The 16921-nt window shown below is 32.8% G+C and overlaps 1 protein-coding gene across 1 annotated transcript; it reads left to right on the forward strand.

Moving 5' to 3' along the window:
- The first annotated feature begins 14059 nt into the window (after positions 1–14059).
- LOC110792185 (uncharacterized) lies at positions 14060–15709 on the forward strand. The gene is made up of 2 exons (XM_021996994.2): positions 14060–14219; positions 15316–15709. Exons 1-2 carry the CDS (start codon positions 14105–14107, stop codon positions 15582–15584), a joined length of 384 nt encoding a protein of 127 aa, XP_021852686.1. The 5' UTR covers positions 14060–14104; the 3' UTR covers positions 15585–15709.
- Positions 15710–16921: the final 1212 nt, after the last annotated feature.

The following is a 16921-nucleotide window of genomic DNA, read 5'->3' on the forward strand; positions in this document are numbered from 1 at the left end:
GGCATTATTTCTTCTTATACAAATGATATTGTAAAGTATTTTTGGAGATTCGTCACTAGACAATGCAACTTTAGGACCTGGAATAACATGTGATTGATACTTCGTATTATTTTCTTATACAAATATCAAATATATAGTAACTATATAAACCATATAGTAACTATATAAACCATATAGTAACTATATTAGACATATAGTGACTATTATTAAAATATAGTAACTATTGAACACATATAGTAACCATTATAATCATATAGTCACTGTCTAAGAAGCGGACAAATACATACTCTAAATAACATAATACATAATGTAATCGTATAGTAACTATTATTTATCAAAAAGTCACTATAAACTGTTCATAACATAATAACTATCTTAAACACATAGTTACTGTTTTAAACTTATAATAACTTTCTAAAAAATATAGTGACTATTTTAAACACATAGTTACTGTTTTAAAGTTATAGTAACTTTTAAAAAAAGTATAGTTACTCTAAAAACTACTACTAACATAAACACAACGAACATTCCAGTGACTATTAAAAACACTAATTCGCAACATAAATTAAAGGTGACTATATCATTTATATACTAACTATATATGTGAAACACTAACCCTAATTTCAACAAAACAACAAACATTTCGAATCATTCAACAAAATAATAACTATTGTGCACATATAGTAACTGTTGTACACATATAGTAACCATTAAAATAATATAGTAACTATTGTACACATATAGTAACCATTAAAATTACATAGTACCTCTTTAAACCATATAGTTACTGTATTACTCATATAGTTACTATTTAAAACCGTGAAGTCACTGATCGAATTCGCGAAGTGAAAACGATACTTCGGTAAAACACAAACATTAATTTCTTCAAAACAACAAATATTTTCAATTTTAAATAAAAATAGACTTAAAATTCTTTAAAAAACAACAAACCGAGATGTGATCTCTAAAAATTCTTGCAAAGATTTGTAGGCGAGCGCAAATTCTTCGATTCGATTTCGGCAACGACGAACCTCCTTCTTGATCTACTACTTCCTCCAATTTTTCCTCATCAAATAGATCCAATCATAAGAATTATAAGATAATTACGAAAAAAATCGAACAAAACCTAGAAAATTGGGCTAAATTTTGAAAAGCATAGAGAGAAAATGAAGAGAGAGAAAATGAAAGAGAATGAACAGAATGTAGATCTGAAATTTTGAAAAATAAAAAAGTTTAGAACGTATATAAAGTGGGCTAGACACAAATCGTATTAAAGCTCTTCAAAACACATAGTAACTCTTTAAAACACATAGTTAAGATAATACGCATATAGTTACTATTTAAAATTATAAAATAACTATCACGTGACAATTACATATGTTACCCATTAAAATTACTCCATTGCCCTGGTCCACGCTAAGTTAGCATGGACCAGATTTATATTAGTGTAAATAAATCAGGCCGGGGTGATAAACAATGAATGTTCCTCGCGTCCCTCATGGTAACGGTATTGGATCATGTTGCGTACGTATGTACTTCGTACGTGGCAGTACCAACGTTGTTTATTTACCGCAATATACGGAAGTGATTTTTTACGGAAATTGTTGATTAGTGTGGATCATGTTATGTACGTACGTGGCGGTAACAATATTAATTGTTTATATACCACAACGTACGGAGTAATTTATTTAGGGAAATTGTTAATTTATTAGCGTTTTTGAGAGGTGGCATAGATCTTGAGCTTCTATAAATTTGATAGAGGAAATCATAGATATAGCAATCATCAAAGATTCAAAGGCATAATTAAAGCATTATTAAAATTAATTAATACATACATACATATCTGGAAATGAGCATGGGGAGTGTCTGGGTCAACCTCGCTGTTTTAGCAATGTTGTTCATACTCTTAAGTCCTACAACAGATTAATTACTAATTTTAATCCTTTCTTGTGTTTGATTAATTTGCTTATTGTAAATAAAAAAGACTTGCTTATATAAGGTGTACTATAAATTTATCGTAAACTAGATTAGGTCCCGTGTACGCACGGATATTTGATAATTATTATTTGACTATCTTTTTTATAAAAATTTTAATTGAATTATTTATCCCTTAAATCTATTTCGTAATTTATAATCTTAAATGTACTCATTTTTTCATATTTTAACTTACTATGTATTATATATTTCATATGTTTAATATATTGACCTGACTAAAATATATGATATATTTAATATGCTAATTTGGCCAAAATTTTAATATTTTCTATTATTGATATCACAGTTTGACTAAAATATTACCAAAATTTTAATAATGACATATTTCATAATCCTGTATTTTTTTTTCCATATATAAACATTTATACAAAAGGAGAGAAAATAAAATAAAAAATAAAAAAGTAAATATGTCTTTTAGGAAAGAGTTTTTGGCGGGAAAATTTTTCACCAGGAAGTGACATGTGTCATTCCTGGTGTCTCTTTTAGTATATAGTAATAGATTGGAAAATATTGTTTATATTCTTATTGATGACAAATTATATGTATCGTACAGACGATAAGTAATTAAGGTAAATTACAATTATGACTTTGTTCTTTTCGACTTATTTGACTTATTTCAGAAAAAATAAGTTCAGGTAAGTCTAGAAAAGTTCAATTAAGTTGAAATAAGATAATTTTAGAAAAAATAAGTTTTTTCATACATTTTCACACATAAATAAGTTTATTTCAGATAATTTTTTTTTTCCAGATAAGTTAAGTATTATTATAAGTTAAATTGAGATAATATAAATTTAGACAAAGATAAGTCAAATAGAACATAACCTGTTAAGAACCTATTCTAAACAATGTAAACTATGTCATAATTAAATAGCATCTCATATATTATAGAACTTTCCATAACATACATAACTTTCTTTATCGTAACACATACTCCCTCTGTTTCATAATGTGTGCAAGTTATTATTCCTACTCCTCCCTACGTTATGGATTCATGTGGCTGCTCTAAACACTAAACACTAGTGGTACGGGTTGTAATGCTCGACATTTTCATTTTCTTCTGCCTTTTGTATTTTGCTGCTTTTTAATATGTCGTTTGTAATGCTTTCTGGCTTTCTGCTTAGTACACTACCTATCTAATTAAGCAGTGTACAATAAATAAAAACTTTTAATACTGTTGACTTGTTTGTTTCGTAACAATTTTTTTTCTTTTAGTGTGTGAAATAGAGGAAGTATTTACACATATCAGATATGTGTAACCCAACACATATCTGACCCAAAAGAAAAGATAAAATAAAAAGTAAAGTGATTTTGGGGGGAAAATGAAATTGAATAGTGAAAGACAAATGACATCTCTGCCATGTTGGACGATGTGATGTGGAAAGAAGGGAGCTTCACCCCAAAACAAAATCTGCCTCCTTTCCCCCAAATCGTCTTCTTCTTCCCCAATTCACTTGTTCTTCTTCTTCTTCCCCAATTCACCTTATATCAATTCTAACCTATTGATGAACAAATACAAACAAATTTAAACCACAATCAAATTAGCTTCCGAATTGCGGACAAAATAATTTTTTTGCGATGAGTTCGAGAGAAATAGATGCTGAAACTGGACGATTATCAGGCTAAATATAGTTGCATTCCACAATTTAGATAGTGCCATTCCAATTAAGAAAGTACCATTTATACTTTATAAAGTACTGTTGTAATAATTGGGTTTTCAAGGCAAATACTGGAATAAGAATAAGAACGAGTTTAGGAAATCGTTGCGCCGTGGTAACCAAACCACTGCCTTGAAAACGAGATTCGGTGCAACCGGGGTGCACAATTGTATCCACCGATTCGTTCCCTAAGGTTTACACAACTCTCAACACACAAAGGCACTTTTGGGTAATGAGATGGAGCCACATAAACTTATGCCCAAAAGAATAAAAAGGAAAAGGTTTGAAGAGATACAAATATTCATGACTTAATCATGAACCAAAATTCTTCCATCCAAAACAAAAGGGAAAGGAGGAGGAGAGGAAGAGATCAATATATGTGTGAACCAACAACTCAGAAAATGAAGAGTACTTATAGGATGTGTGGAGGAGACAAAACAATCCAAAGAAATCAAAGGTTTCAAAGGAATTCAATGATATTAATCAACCATAAACCCATGATAATGAAGAGTTGATAACCCCCATAATCAAGAGAAATAATGGACCAACTTAATCACCATAATCAGAATGATAATTGTCCATAAATAATACTTAAAAGGTTATCATAAAGGAGGAATCCAAAGAGAAGATAAAAAACGAACAACACCAAGAACCGATCTCGAAACCTGCCGGTTTTCCAAAACCGGCCGGTTTTCGGTTCACTTCAAAAAATGCCTTTTAAGTCCGATTTTCAACTTACACTCGAAACCTGCCGGTTTCGGAAATCCTGGCAGGCAGGTTTTGAGAAAGCTGTCGGTTTTCCAAAACCTGGCAGGCAGGTTTTGAGCGCTTTTCCATCTTTAAATTCCAACAATCCCCCACTAAAGATGAGAAAAGATACCAAATGAAAGAGGAAGATATTGGGCATAAGAGGAGCTTAATACATAACACTTGGTGTTACATAAGTAAATTGAAACCAAATGCTTAGTGAAGTGAATTATGACTTACAAACCCAAGGGTGGACGAACCTTGAAACCCTTAAGTCCTTGATCAAAGAGTGGACTAACCTTGAAACTCTAAGATTGAAGTCACGCCCCCACAACACATACCTCACTCCAAAGATTATGTGGACTCCGCAAAGTGTACGCGTTTTAAGCCATGCGTTTACCTTAGTTCTCATGGAAGCTCTAGGAAACTGCCCAAGTTTCCATAGAAGATGGCGAGTCTTCACAACCACGTAGGTGAATCCTCAAGTGCTTCTCAAAATAGCACTTAGTCAATAGGGTTAAATTATGTTCACTTTTAGTGAACCATCAAGAGCTACCTCGCAGCTATATTAACCCCCACAAGACCATAGATTCATTAAGAACATAATATAATGTTCAACCTCTCAAATAATTTGGTTGGTGAATCCACAAGTTGAATGCGTCCATTTCAATATGTTAGATTCATTAAGAGTTTATACAACTCAACCCTCATACAAGCGGTGGTTCTCTTTAAAGTGCATCTCAACTAGCACTCTACCATTAAGAGTTCAAAGACTCAACCTCATTCAAGCATTACAACACATGCCATAGGGATAAGCAAGTAATGCTTATTACTTTACTCAAATGGGCATGAAGCCTATCCCCCTCGACATTTCAACCATCAAGGATCATTACATGTCCCAATTCAATCTTCGTACCATAGTGCATAGCGTACCTTGCATTAAGATTTTCCGTTAGAAAGTATAACCATAAGCAAGGACATTTAAATGGTATATGCTCACTCAAAAGCACACATGGTAAAGAAATTATAAGATGCTTTGTTCTTGGTTCAACTAACACCAATTAAATTTGATGGGACAATTTTGTAAAACTCAATTTTACAAAAAGTTCTTCATAAAGTATTATCCTCAAATCAACATAGCCACTTTAGTGAAAGTACTTCATCAATATCAAACTTCTATAATTTGCATCGAAAACTTCAAAGCGACATACTTTGAAAACATAGCAAATAAATACCATTCGACCTTATCCATGATACCTTTAAAATGAAGCAAACCCTCGTTCACTAAAAATTTGTGAAATTAAAAACAACTCAATTATTTCACAGTAAATTCACAAATAATAGCTATGTCAAAATACCAACAATACATATCATTATCATAGCGGAAAATATACTAGCGTCCACAACCTAAATCATGTTTTAGGTCCTTTTAAAGGTTGAAGCTAAAAATTACATTCCACATATACCCACAAATGATATGATTTTATATTTCCACAAATCTTCTCAAAAATTAAGAAAATGACTTACTATGAAAACCAAACATTTGTTTTCATATATTACTCAAAACCATTTACTTAAATAACACTTTCAACTTTCAAGGGAGAAGACATAGAATTCAATGAAGGTTTAAAACTCAATATTCAACATGTGATGTAAATATAACTTGAGCACATCATCCACATATCGAGTATATAAAATAACCACACATAATTATCACCTTGGAAAAATAAGAATTGAAATTCTCCACCCAAGTTATTAATCTAAACAACTATGAGAATTCAAATTCTACACAATCAATATGCATCAAGATATCGATAAGGTACATGTACCATTACAATGGTGATAACTCCAACACACATAATGAATTCCATAAACACATAATTCTTATCCTCAAGCATGGGAACTCATCACTCATGGTTTTACCACTTAAAACAATCACTTTACATACCTATGATGAAAGAGCATGCAATATAGGAATGAAAATTAAACTGCTCAAAAATCTAAGTGATATAAAACTTGTTCCCAAAATAATAAGAATAAGAAAACCTCACTCCCTTACGTTGATAAGGTTCTCCCAGTTCAAGTATAGCCTTGAAACTCCTAATAACCATCCGGTGAATAGTCATCAAACCCTTTCAAGAAAACATCTAGATATTCATATTCCTTAGGTAGGTTGCGAAACTCACAAGTAAGCTTAACTTACTCCCAAAAGCTTCCCCTCAAAGGTTAACGACAAAAAGTCTCCATTGACAAATCACGGAATTAAGGTCTTACTCATAGGAATTGAAAACACAACACAAATTCAAGGCATACATAAAAACGTCCTTTAGCATAACGGGCAATTCTCATGCCTTGAAAACTCTGACTTCAAGTCTCTTCTAAATTCAACTTGTTCACTACTAACAAAATAATTAGAAGAAAATAGAACAATCAAGCAAGAGACACTTTAAACCCAACATGCATAGCCAAACAATTAATTGCATCATGCACAAACATGCTAAAAGAAGAATTACCGTTAAAATGAGAATACTCAAAAAAATACATACCAAAACTCATCAATAAGATGAACATCCCAAGAAGTCATGGAATTACATGCATAATAAAAAGAGTACACTCAAATAATACAAGGACCAAGAAAACAAGTCCAACATTGAAATATTAGGCACTTCCCATATAGTGGACTTAAAAGTCTCTTTTACATGACACCTAAAAATTTCGAATCTCGAATATTTGGACTCACAACCACTTTCCAAAAAACACCGGGGTCTAAAGGTTTCCCAAGAGAAACTCTCAAAAATACATGAGCATTCAAAAACAACCCCCACATGGAAATAATAAGCCCAAAAATTAAGATCATAAAATGATCACTCAACAAGGTTAAACTATGAGAAATGCCATAATAAAATTATGTACTCAACAATTCCCATAAAACCATTTTAAGATCAATAAACCCTTAAAACTCAAGTCTCAAAACTTTTGGCCAACTTTAATGAAATTCCAACACCAACACAAATAAAAAGGCTATTTAGTCTCAACCATAGAAAATTCATTAAACAACACCATACCAATCATGACAAGATTAATGGTCAAATTCCCAAAAGTGTAGTGACTCGAATAATCAGGTATACATCCAAGGAAAATATTATACGTAAAAACTCACTCAACATATTCCAAGGAAAAGGGTATAGTTTGCTTCCACAAACTCAAACACTTATGTTCTAGGGGGTCATCACAAGCTTATGATAACTTGCTCCAATGGGTACACAAAAAACTCCAAGGAATTAAATATGCATATTTCCAACAATGCATAAGAAACCATTGATTATGAAGTTATATACCCAATATTCATGGTGATAAACAAGAACTTGGAATCATACGTATACACCAATATTACTATGACAAGTTAGCGCTTGAAATGACAACGTACAAGGCTAATAATCTAATCACTATTAGAATAAAACTACTTACTAAATACCCTTAGTAAAGCAAGTACACAAAGTCACAAGCCCAAAATTCCTCTACCAAGGAAAATATGACAATGCACAAATAATTCACATTAGTCTTTGAAAGACTAAAAACATAACTTTAATAAAACTAAGGTCTCCTCATGAAATTAAACATGCATGAAACCAAAGTAAACTGTAGAGTGCAATAACATGTTCATACATCATAAATAATTCAAATACTCTACTTTCTAGTAATCATTCCAACAAACATCATTTGACAATATAAAAATCAATTTTAATATTGTCATCTTCACAAAATATAATTTGTTGAAATGACTATTAGAAATGAACATGTTAGAATAATATCTTATTAAAAGAAGTAGTTTAGAATGAACCTCCCTTGATATTAAATCAAGTATGTGTATTGTAAGACATTCCAAAATCTTCAATCAATCCTCCATCACGATATCATGACCACCATTCATCAATCATCTTCTTCCAAGACGTTACTTTTGACTTTCCGTATCCAGAAAAATCAGGTTCGTTGTTGAAGTTGTAACTGACGATCGCGATCATTCAATGACAATCCGACCATTGAAAATCAAGCCCAAGATGTCCCGGATATTGTGTCAAAATTTCAGGACAATCGGACCACGGATGACCCTCGATCCGGATCAATCTTTGAGACTTCTCCCAGAAAAACGTGAATGAAAAACATCTTTGGAAACCCTCTAAATTCCCTTTATCTTTCACTCAAACTCACAAATATAAATTTCCTCAAAAATCATAAGAAGTATTTAGCCATTGAAATATATCTCGTTTTCAAATTGTTGTAATAATTGGGTTTTCAAGGCAAATACTAGAATAAGAATAAGAACGAGTTTAGGAAATCGTTGCGCTGTGGTAACCAAACCACTGCCTTGAAAACGAGATTCGGTGCAACCGGGGTGCACAATTGTATCCACCGATTCGTTCCCTAAGGTTTACACAACTCTCAACACACAAAGGCACTTTTGGGTAATGAGATGGAGCCACATAAACTTATGCCCAAAAGAATAAGAAGGAAAAGGTTTGAAGAGATACAAATATTCATGACTTAATCATGAACCAAAATTCTTCCATCCAAAACAAAAGGGAAAGGAGGAGGAGAGGAAGAGATCAATATATGTGTGTACCAACAACTCAGAAAATGAAGAGTACTTATAGGATGTGTGGAGGAGACAAAACAATCCAAAGAAATCAAAGGTTTCAAAGGAATTCAATGATATTAATCAACCATAAACCCATGATAATGAAGAGTTGATAACCCCCATAATCAAGAGAAATAATGGACCAACTTAATCACCATAATCAGAATGATAATTGTCCATAAATAATACTTAAAAGGTTATCATAAAGGAGGAATCCAAAGAGAAGATAAAAAACGGACAACACCAAGAACCGATCTCGAAACCTGCCGGTTTTCCAAAACCGGCCGGTTTTCGGTTCACTTCAAAAAATGCCTTTTAAGTCCGATTTTCAACTTACACTCGAAACCTGCCGGTTTCGGAAAACCTGGCAGGCAGGTTTTGAGAAACCTGCCTGTTTTCCAAAACCTGGCAGGCAGGTTTTGAGCGCTTTTCCATCTTTAAATTCCAACAAGTACCATTTCAATGTATAAAGTATCATTTCTTATTAAAAAAACTACCATTCATATTTACAAATTCAACGTCATTTTACCTGAATTTTGCACTCTGAGATTAACTAATTACGGATTTTTTGGGAATAATCCAACAACATTACCATTAAACAATAACACGCCGATACATTACACACGAAAAAATCCATTAAACAATTACATTAACAAATTTTCAGATCGACTCAACCAATTTTTCAGTTCAATAAAAAATTGAAAACTTAGGGAATATATTACCTTCAAATGATAAAGACCCACAAAAATTTGAGTATAATCACACTTCTGAGGAGAATCACACTTTAGAGGAGAGTAGATCTGAGCCTCAACAAGGAGAAGAGGTTGGAGGAGAGAAAAGAGAGAAATGAGAGAGATGAGAGAGATTGACGAAAGATTCGAGAGAGCAAGCAGAGACTAATGCCACGCTGGAAAACATTACCCACCAACAACCAACACACATGGATTTCATTAAACAAGTCAGCATTTTCAAATTTAGGATGAAGTTACCAACATACCCCTGATATGTTTTTCTTGGTGCATATCTGATAGCCGCTGCGAAAACCTCGTGTGAAATGAGCCACAAATACAATACAAAAGTAAAAATATGGGCGAAGAGATTTGAAAGTGTGGCTTATTGTATATAGACTCTCGATTTTAATCACTATTGGGTGTGAGATGTAGTCACTAAAACTTATGCCCAAAATAGAGGAAAGAAGAGAAGAGAAAGAGGTAACAATTGTGTCTCAACAATGTCCGAAAAAAGTATATATACTCCGTATAAGATTTAGTGGAGGAACCAAAACAGCCTAAAAAAGTCAAGAAACTCAAAAGAATCTAATTAATGGCCATAATCAATATAATCAACCTTTGATAATGTATAATAACATCTTTAATCAAGAGAAATATAAACCACATAACACGTCATAATTAGAAGAATTAAAACTCTTAAATCATACTTAAGAGGCATGTTACAAAAGAATCACAAAGAAACAAAGCAAAACCAGGTAACCGTGACTCATCCGATCAGACCGAAAAACTCGTCCGGTCAGGCGCGAGTGTAACTCATTAAAACGTCATTTAATTTGCTCGGTCGGCGCGCGAGTGCGGCAAAAACCACTGAGTTATATTCGTCCAGTCGGACGAATTAACCTCCCAGTTTTCACTTTGCATTCGCGCCCAGTTGGGTACCTCTTTTCCAGCTTTACTTCCAACACATGTAAAGTCAAACATATAAACAACTAACAGATTCAAGAGACAACAAGACTCCAGCAGACTCCAACAACCGCCATCAACCAACGACGCAAAAGAGACTGTAAAATTTGAGATAAAGGTTTTTTCTTTGATCTATTGTAAGACGATGAGGTCGTCGACAGCGTAAGTAGGAGAGGATGTTATATACAACCTTCCTATACTTGTATTTTGTTTATTTAATGCTTTCTAGGGATTTTCTAATAGGTTTCTAGGCTTTTGGGAGAAATATTATGTTACTGTGAATCCAGTGTTCACTAGAAGCTAGTTTGTAGCTAATTCAAAATAAATCTCTATGCGGACTATGAATGAATGAACTTTTACTTCTCACATATTGTTGTCATGTTGTAGGCCTTCATATATTGTTCTGCCACTCGCTCTAAAGCACCTCAAATCCCACAAAGTCCCGCAATCGGATAAATTCTCGTCCCGATTGTGCCTGTTATGCGCACACAAGCGCCCCAATCGACCCTCTCCCCTCGCTCTTGTTGCCAATAAGCAAGAACACCCTTTCAGAATCACACGCTTGCTCGTGCCCCTACGAGCCACATGACACTCATTTCGCATAAGGCTTGCATTTTTGTCGCCAAAAGGTAAGAGTACGCCGCATGAATCCGGTAAAACATTCGGATCGATCATCTTGTTACCCTGGGGTTAAGCGCGCGACATCAATAATCTTCTTCACTCCAAACAGAACACACGGGCCTAGTCGGCTACACAATCGGCCATGATACAAAAATAAACTATAAGAAGTACACTAAAAGTCAAAGAAAAATCCGGCCATTTTAGTCGGACCATTGCATGGCACGCAGAAAACCTAGGTTGATCGAACAATCATAACATCTTTATTCTATAAAGGAACTCTTGAAACTTTTGAATTTTTGGTGTCTCTTTAGAAAATACCTATTATACCCTTAGTAACGTGTTATTGGTTTAAAAGAAAAAATACATCATTTCTAGAAAAAGATCCTTTCAAATAAAAAAAAATATACTCTCCTCATTTATCTAAACAATGACAAAATCCGTATGACTTTTATTTTATAAAATTACTATATTTGTATAAAATGTCACACACATATGGCCAGTGTGTTCAAATAAACGAGGAAACAAGGGAGTCACTGCTTACTAGATGATGACAATGAAATGATGACAATGAAATGAATCTAAGTGGTTTGACTTGGAAGTTAACTTACTTAACTACACACATGATGTTCAGGGTAATAAGACCACTCTCACTAATAATAAAAAAATCTCACCATTCTCTTTTTACCACTTTCTTACTCATCCACATCACTTTCCTCACAAATAACTTTTTCTACAAAAAATTCATCCCACCAATAAACTAAAAAAACTCCTCATTACTTTTGCTATTCCTTAAACCCCACCACACTTTCTATCTATTTTATATCTTATTCAATTATATTAATACCTTAAATGACTTCTAACAATTAATTAAAATAAATTATTTTATTTACGTTAAAATTTTTATTTACGTTAATTTATATGTATTTTGATATTTATATAATTAAGATATTTATACACTAACCTACTTAGAGAAACAGCTTGGGTTTACATTACTTCTCTACTTCGTCCTGTATATATCTTAGTTTGTTTGTATAATAAACTAGTGTATGGTCCAAATGGAAAACCAGGCCCCTAAAGGCCCAAAGCGTGAGGTGAACAAAGTACTCTACAAACAGGGGCGGGTGCACACTGGGTAGACAAATGTCTACCCAGTTTTTTAATTGAAAAATTATTTTAATAGTCTGGGTGTTTTAAAAAAGAAAAAAACAAACAAAAATTTATTCAACCTAAGAATTGAACCCATGATCAATTGGGGCAATAGCATAACTAAATTTCCTTCTTGACCACTCCAGCATCTTGTCTTTATGTTTCTTAGTTGCAGAATAAATATATAAATCTTTTTTAGTTTGCCAAATATTTAATTTTTTTTTTTTGGCACGTACCCCTGTCCCTTAGTTGGGTCCGCCGTTGTGTACAACTACTTTGCTGAATCTCATATTCTCATCTAATTTTTAATTTCTACTTCGTACATTTTTAAAATTTTGTTGTTATTTTGCTTATATAACACGGAGTACTCCGTATACAATTACCTTGTATAATCTTTAAAATCTTAGAATTTATAAAGTAACGGTGAACAGTGAAATTGATAAATTCTATGTAAACATTGTAATTAGTACTCTGCAGATTGTCATTCTCATTGTATCTTTTTTTAAAAAAATTGTAATTTTTATTTCTTTTAAAAGTGTCATGACTACCATGTTTCAAAATCCTGGATACACCACTGTCTACAAATAGCCACAATCTCATGAATAGGGGCTAACTTTCCCCAGTATGATAAGGGACTTTACAAGTAAAATCAATTTTCACTTGAAACATTTTATACCAACGGAAAAAAAACCTACGAATAGTTAAACCAACTCTTATTAAAAAAAAATACTAGCTTTACAAGGTGTTAATTAGTGATGCCTTGAAGACCATATTCAAATAAGCGTGTGAACGATCAATTGAAGAAAAAAGAGATGCAATTTTATATGCGTGGTCTTCAGTGCACTCCTTTGGCAATTAACATCTTTATGTTCTCACTATTATATACTACGTATACATCAAAACATTATCATGTGAGATGTTGTTATATTCGTGTTGGTATTTATATATTATGAAAATATCAACTTTTTATACTTGGTTTTTTTAAATGCGGACTTGAATATGTTAATGCTTAAATATTATTGAGGGTAATTAAAGAACTTTTAGAAGGTAACAATATATCCATAACATAACCATGAACCCTCTAACCAAGATTTTGTCTCCTTTTTTTTTTCCTGGGCTAAGCACACAAGTGATGTTTAAACCACCAACCGATTTGGGATTAGAATTTTAAAAAGTTGATAAATAGATTAGCTAAAGTTGTCATTTCATTACTCAATGTAATGAACTAATGATCCAGGCTGATGATGAATACAATTATACAAACAATGATAAACAAAAACAATGAATGTTCCTCATGGTAAATGGATCATGTTGCGTACGTATATACTCCGTACGTGGCAGTATCAACATTGTTTATTTACCACAATATACGGAGTAATATTTTATGGAAATTGTTTATTACTCCGTATTGTGGATAATGCTACGTGTGTATGTACTCCTTACGTGGCGTATCAACATTAATTGTTTATTTACCACAATGCCCGGACTAATTATTTACGGAAATTATTAATTTATTAGTGCTTTTGAGAGGTGGCATAGATCTTGAGCTTCTATAAATTTGATAGAGGAAATCATAGATATAGCAATCAAAGGCATAAATTGTTATATCTATGATACTACAAGTACATACAAACATACATACATATCTGGAAATGAGCATGGAGAGTGTCTCGGTCAACCTCGTTGTTTTAGCAATGTTGTTCATGCTATTAAGTCCTACAACAGGTTAATTACTACTCCATCCGTCTTTTTTTGTTCTTTATGTTTGATATGTTTCACGCGTTTTAACGATTAATTAATTTGCATTGATATTCCTCAATTTTTTATTTAAACAAGATAAATTACGTTTATTTATAATGTTTTCACTTTTATCAAAATTCTGATATTGGGATATGAGAAAATCTTAATGTCCCAATGAAAAAGTGTGAGAGATTAAATGACCCAATAAATTTAATTGGTTAAAATAATAATTGGATACAAAATTTGATACAATACTAAGTCATTTATGTGATAATATAAAAGGATATTTAAATAACATTTTGAAATACCAAAAAAGGAAAACGTAAAGAACAAAAAGAGACGGAGGGAGTAACTTTTATCCTTTATTGTTTTGATTAATTTGCTTACTGTAAATAAAAGGTTTTGCAATATGCATGTATAAGGTGGACTATAAATTTATTGTCAACTGGGATAACTCATATCTAGTACTCCGTATTTTGTAACCTTTACTCAGTTTTTTTTATAACTTTTATATTATGAAAAAAAAGTTGATGGATAAATATTTTAAAGGGTTAAACTAGTGATTTTGAAGAATTTACTTTTTTATTAAAATGAAAAAATTTATCGCTAAAAATTAGATAATTTTTACATGTATTTCGTACGTAGTATCACTTATTGTACAACACTCGTAAATAGGAATTTGTGTACAGTAAAACACTCCGGATTATTCAGGGAAAAAGCTTGTTTATATTCTCGTTGATGGAAAAGTATATATAGTGTACAGAAGAGAACTAATTAGGGTAAAGTGGTAAACTACAACTATTAGTGGATACGGAATACTATCTTAAACCATTTATTTAAGCTACGTCCTAGATTTGGGCTTATTAGAAATTTCCATAACATAATTAACTTTCCATATTGTAACACTTACCATTTTCAAGCATTAATTAATTTTATTTAGGTGGTGTTGATTTCTATTTTAGTTTTTTGTTTTTTTAAGGTGTTTAAATATAATAAAAAATTAAGTACGGTGTTAATTAAATTACAAAAGTTTGATTTTGTAAGGTGTTAAATGACAAAAAAAATCCTTTTATTTATGCAGCTGATCCTGTCCTTGGCCGGAAATTGGAAATGCCGGAGAGATACAACATCATACTAGAAGAAGCGGCCGCGCAGACGAGAGTCGGAGTAAATAAGCAACTTGCAACACCTATGGCTATGGCTAATAATTTGAAGTGCTTGGATGAGTACATGGTTTGTGGGCAATGGTTCCAACCAGATTGTTGCTCTGGATTATACTGTGAATGTGTGCAACTTACTATTCCAGCTCATCCCTACGTTATGGATTCGTGTGGCTGCTCTAAAAACTAGTGGACTCGTTTGTATATATTTTGCTGCTTTTTAATGTCTCCTTTGTAATGCTTTCTTGCTTTCTGCTTAGTCTGTACACTACTTATGTAAGCAGTGCACAATAAATAAAACTTCTAATTCTGTTGATCGGATTGTTTGTTTTATAACCTTTTTTATTTGGGCAATAAAAGTTACAAATAGGGGATGATCGATAGATTTGAACCCGAGAACTATCGTACGCGGGATTCACTAGGGGAAAAAACTCCCGTTGAGGGGGGCATTTTGGGCTTGTTGAGGCGAACATGGCCCGCTTTGACAGAGGGGGCTTCAACAGGTCAGAGATCTGTTGAGACGGGCTTGGCCCGCCTCAAAAAGATATCTGTTGAGATGGGCATTTGAAAGCCCCCCTCAACAGACAAGCCTGTTGAGGCAAACATTAAATTGCCCCCCTCAACAGACTAGCTTGTTGAGGCGAACATTAAATTGCCCCCCTCAACAGACAAGCCTGTTGAGGCAAACATTTTGTTGCCCTCCCCAACTAGCAGTCTTAATCAATGTACAACACATAAGCTGGGCTACCACCACTAATATTCTGCTTTAATTTTCTTTGTTAGGTAATAGAAGAACCATAATACTCATAAAATAGACAATTATAAACAATAAATACTTCATTCACATTAATATTGAAACAATATTGTTTAATGTAATTTTACAATATAAATTCACACAATATAATCTTTGAATCTACAATTCTAGTTTTACAAAAATTAGCTGCTACAAAAGGGAGTGACAACACTTCAGCAACAACATTTTGTTCCTTGACGCTCTTCCTCTCTTACTTCTCGTGAAAGAAAGGGTCATCCACAGTTCAACGACCTTCCTTTAATGCAGAGAAGGTCCTGTAGTACACATCAATTGTATAAAACTATATCATGATATACCACGAACACATAAACAACAGATAGCTAATTCCCTATTCTGTACCAACAAAACTAGGAAGGGGAGAAAGATAATAATAGCATACATACCAAGAGCACATAAACAACAGATAGCTAATTCCCTAATCTGTACCAGCAGACTGCATACCCCGAAGGACCGGATGATCCGACACCCGACACCCCGTCAACCAAGTGTCAAAGTAACATACATAGCATGTAACAACTAACTAATACCATAAAAGGATCCTCTAAGAACATGTAAACTAAGGTTTTTATTTTGGAATTTAAGGAATAGTGGCATACCACAAAACTACATCATATCAGTTCATCATCCAGTCTATTACATTCGTCCTGGTACATGTTTGCACAAAATAAAGAAAGTTCGGGTAGAAATATATTGAAGTTCAAAAAGCTAAGTGA

The sequence above is a fragment of the Spinacia oleracea genome, chromosome 3, assembly GCF_020520425.1.
Source record: "Spinacia oleracea cultivar Varoflay chromosome 3, BTI_SOV_V1, whole genome shotgun sequence".
Lineage (NCBI taxonomy): Eukaryota > Viridiplantae > Streptophyta > Magnoliopsida > Caryophyllales > Amaranthaceae > Spinacia > Spinacia oleracea.

Excerpts from the sequence above, each read along its gene's own strand:
- LOC110792185 (XM_021996994.2), top strand. The coding sequence starts at position 14,105 with ATGATACTACAAGTACATACAAACATACATACATATCTGGAAATGAGC. Across the intron at positions 14,220-15,315 it reads GCTATTAAGTCCTACAACAG|CTGATCCTGTCCTTGGCCGG; the intron begins GTTAATTACTAC and ends TTATTTATGCAG.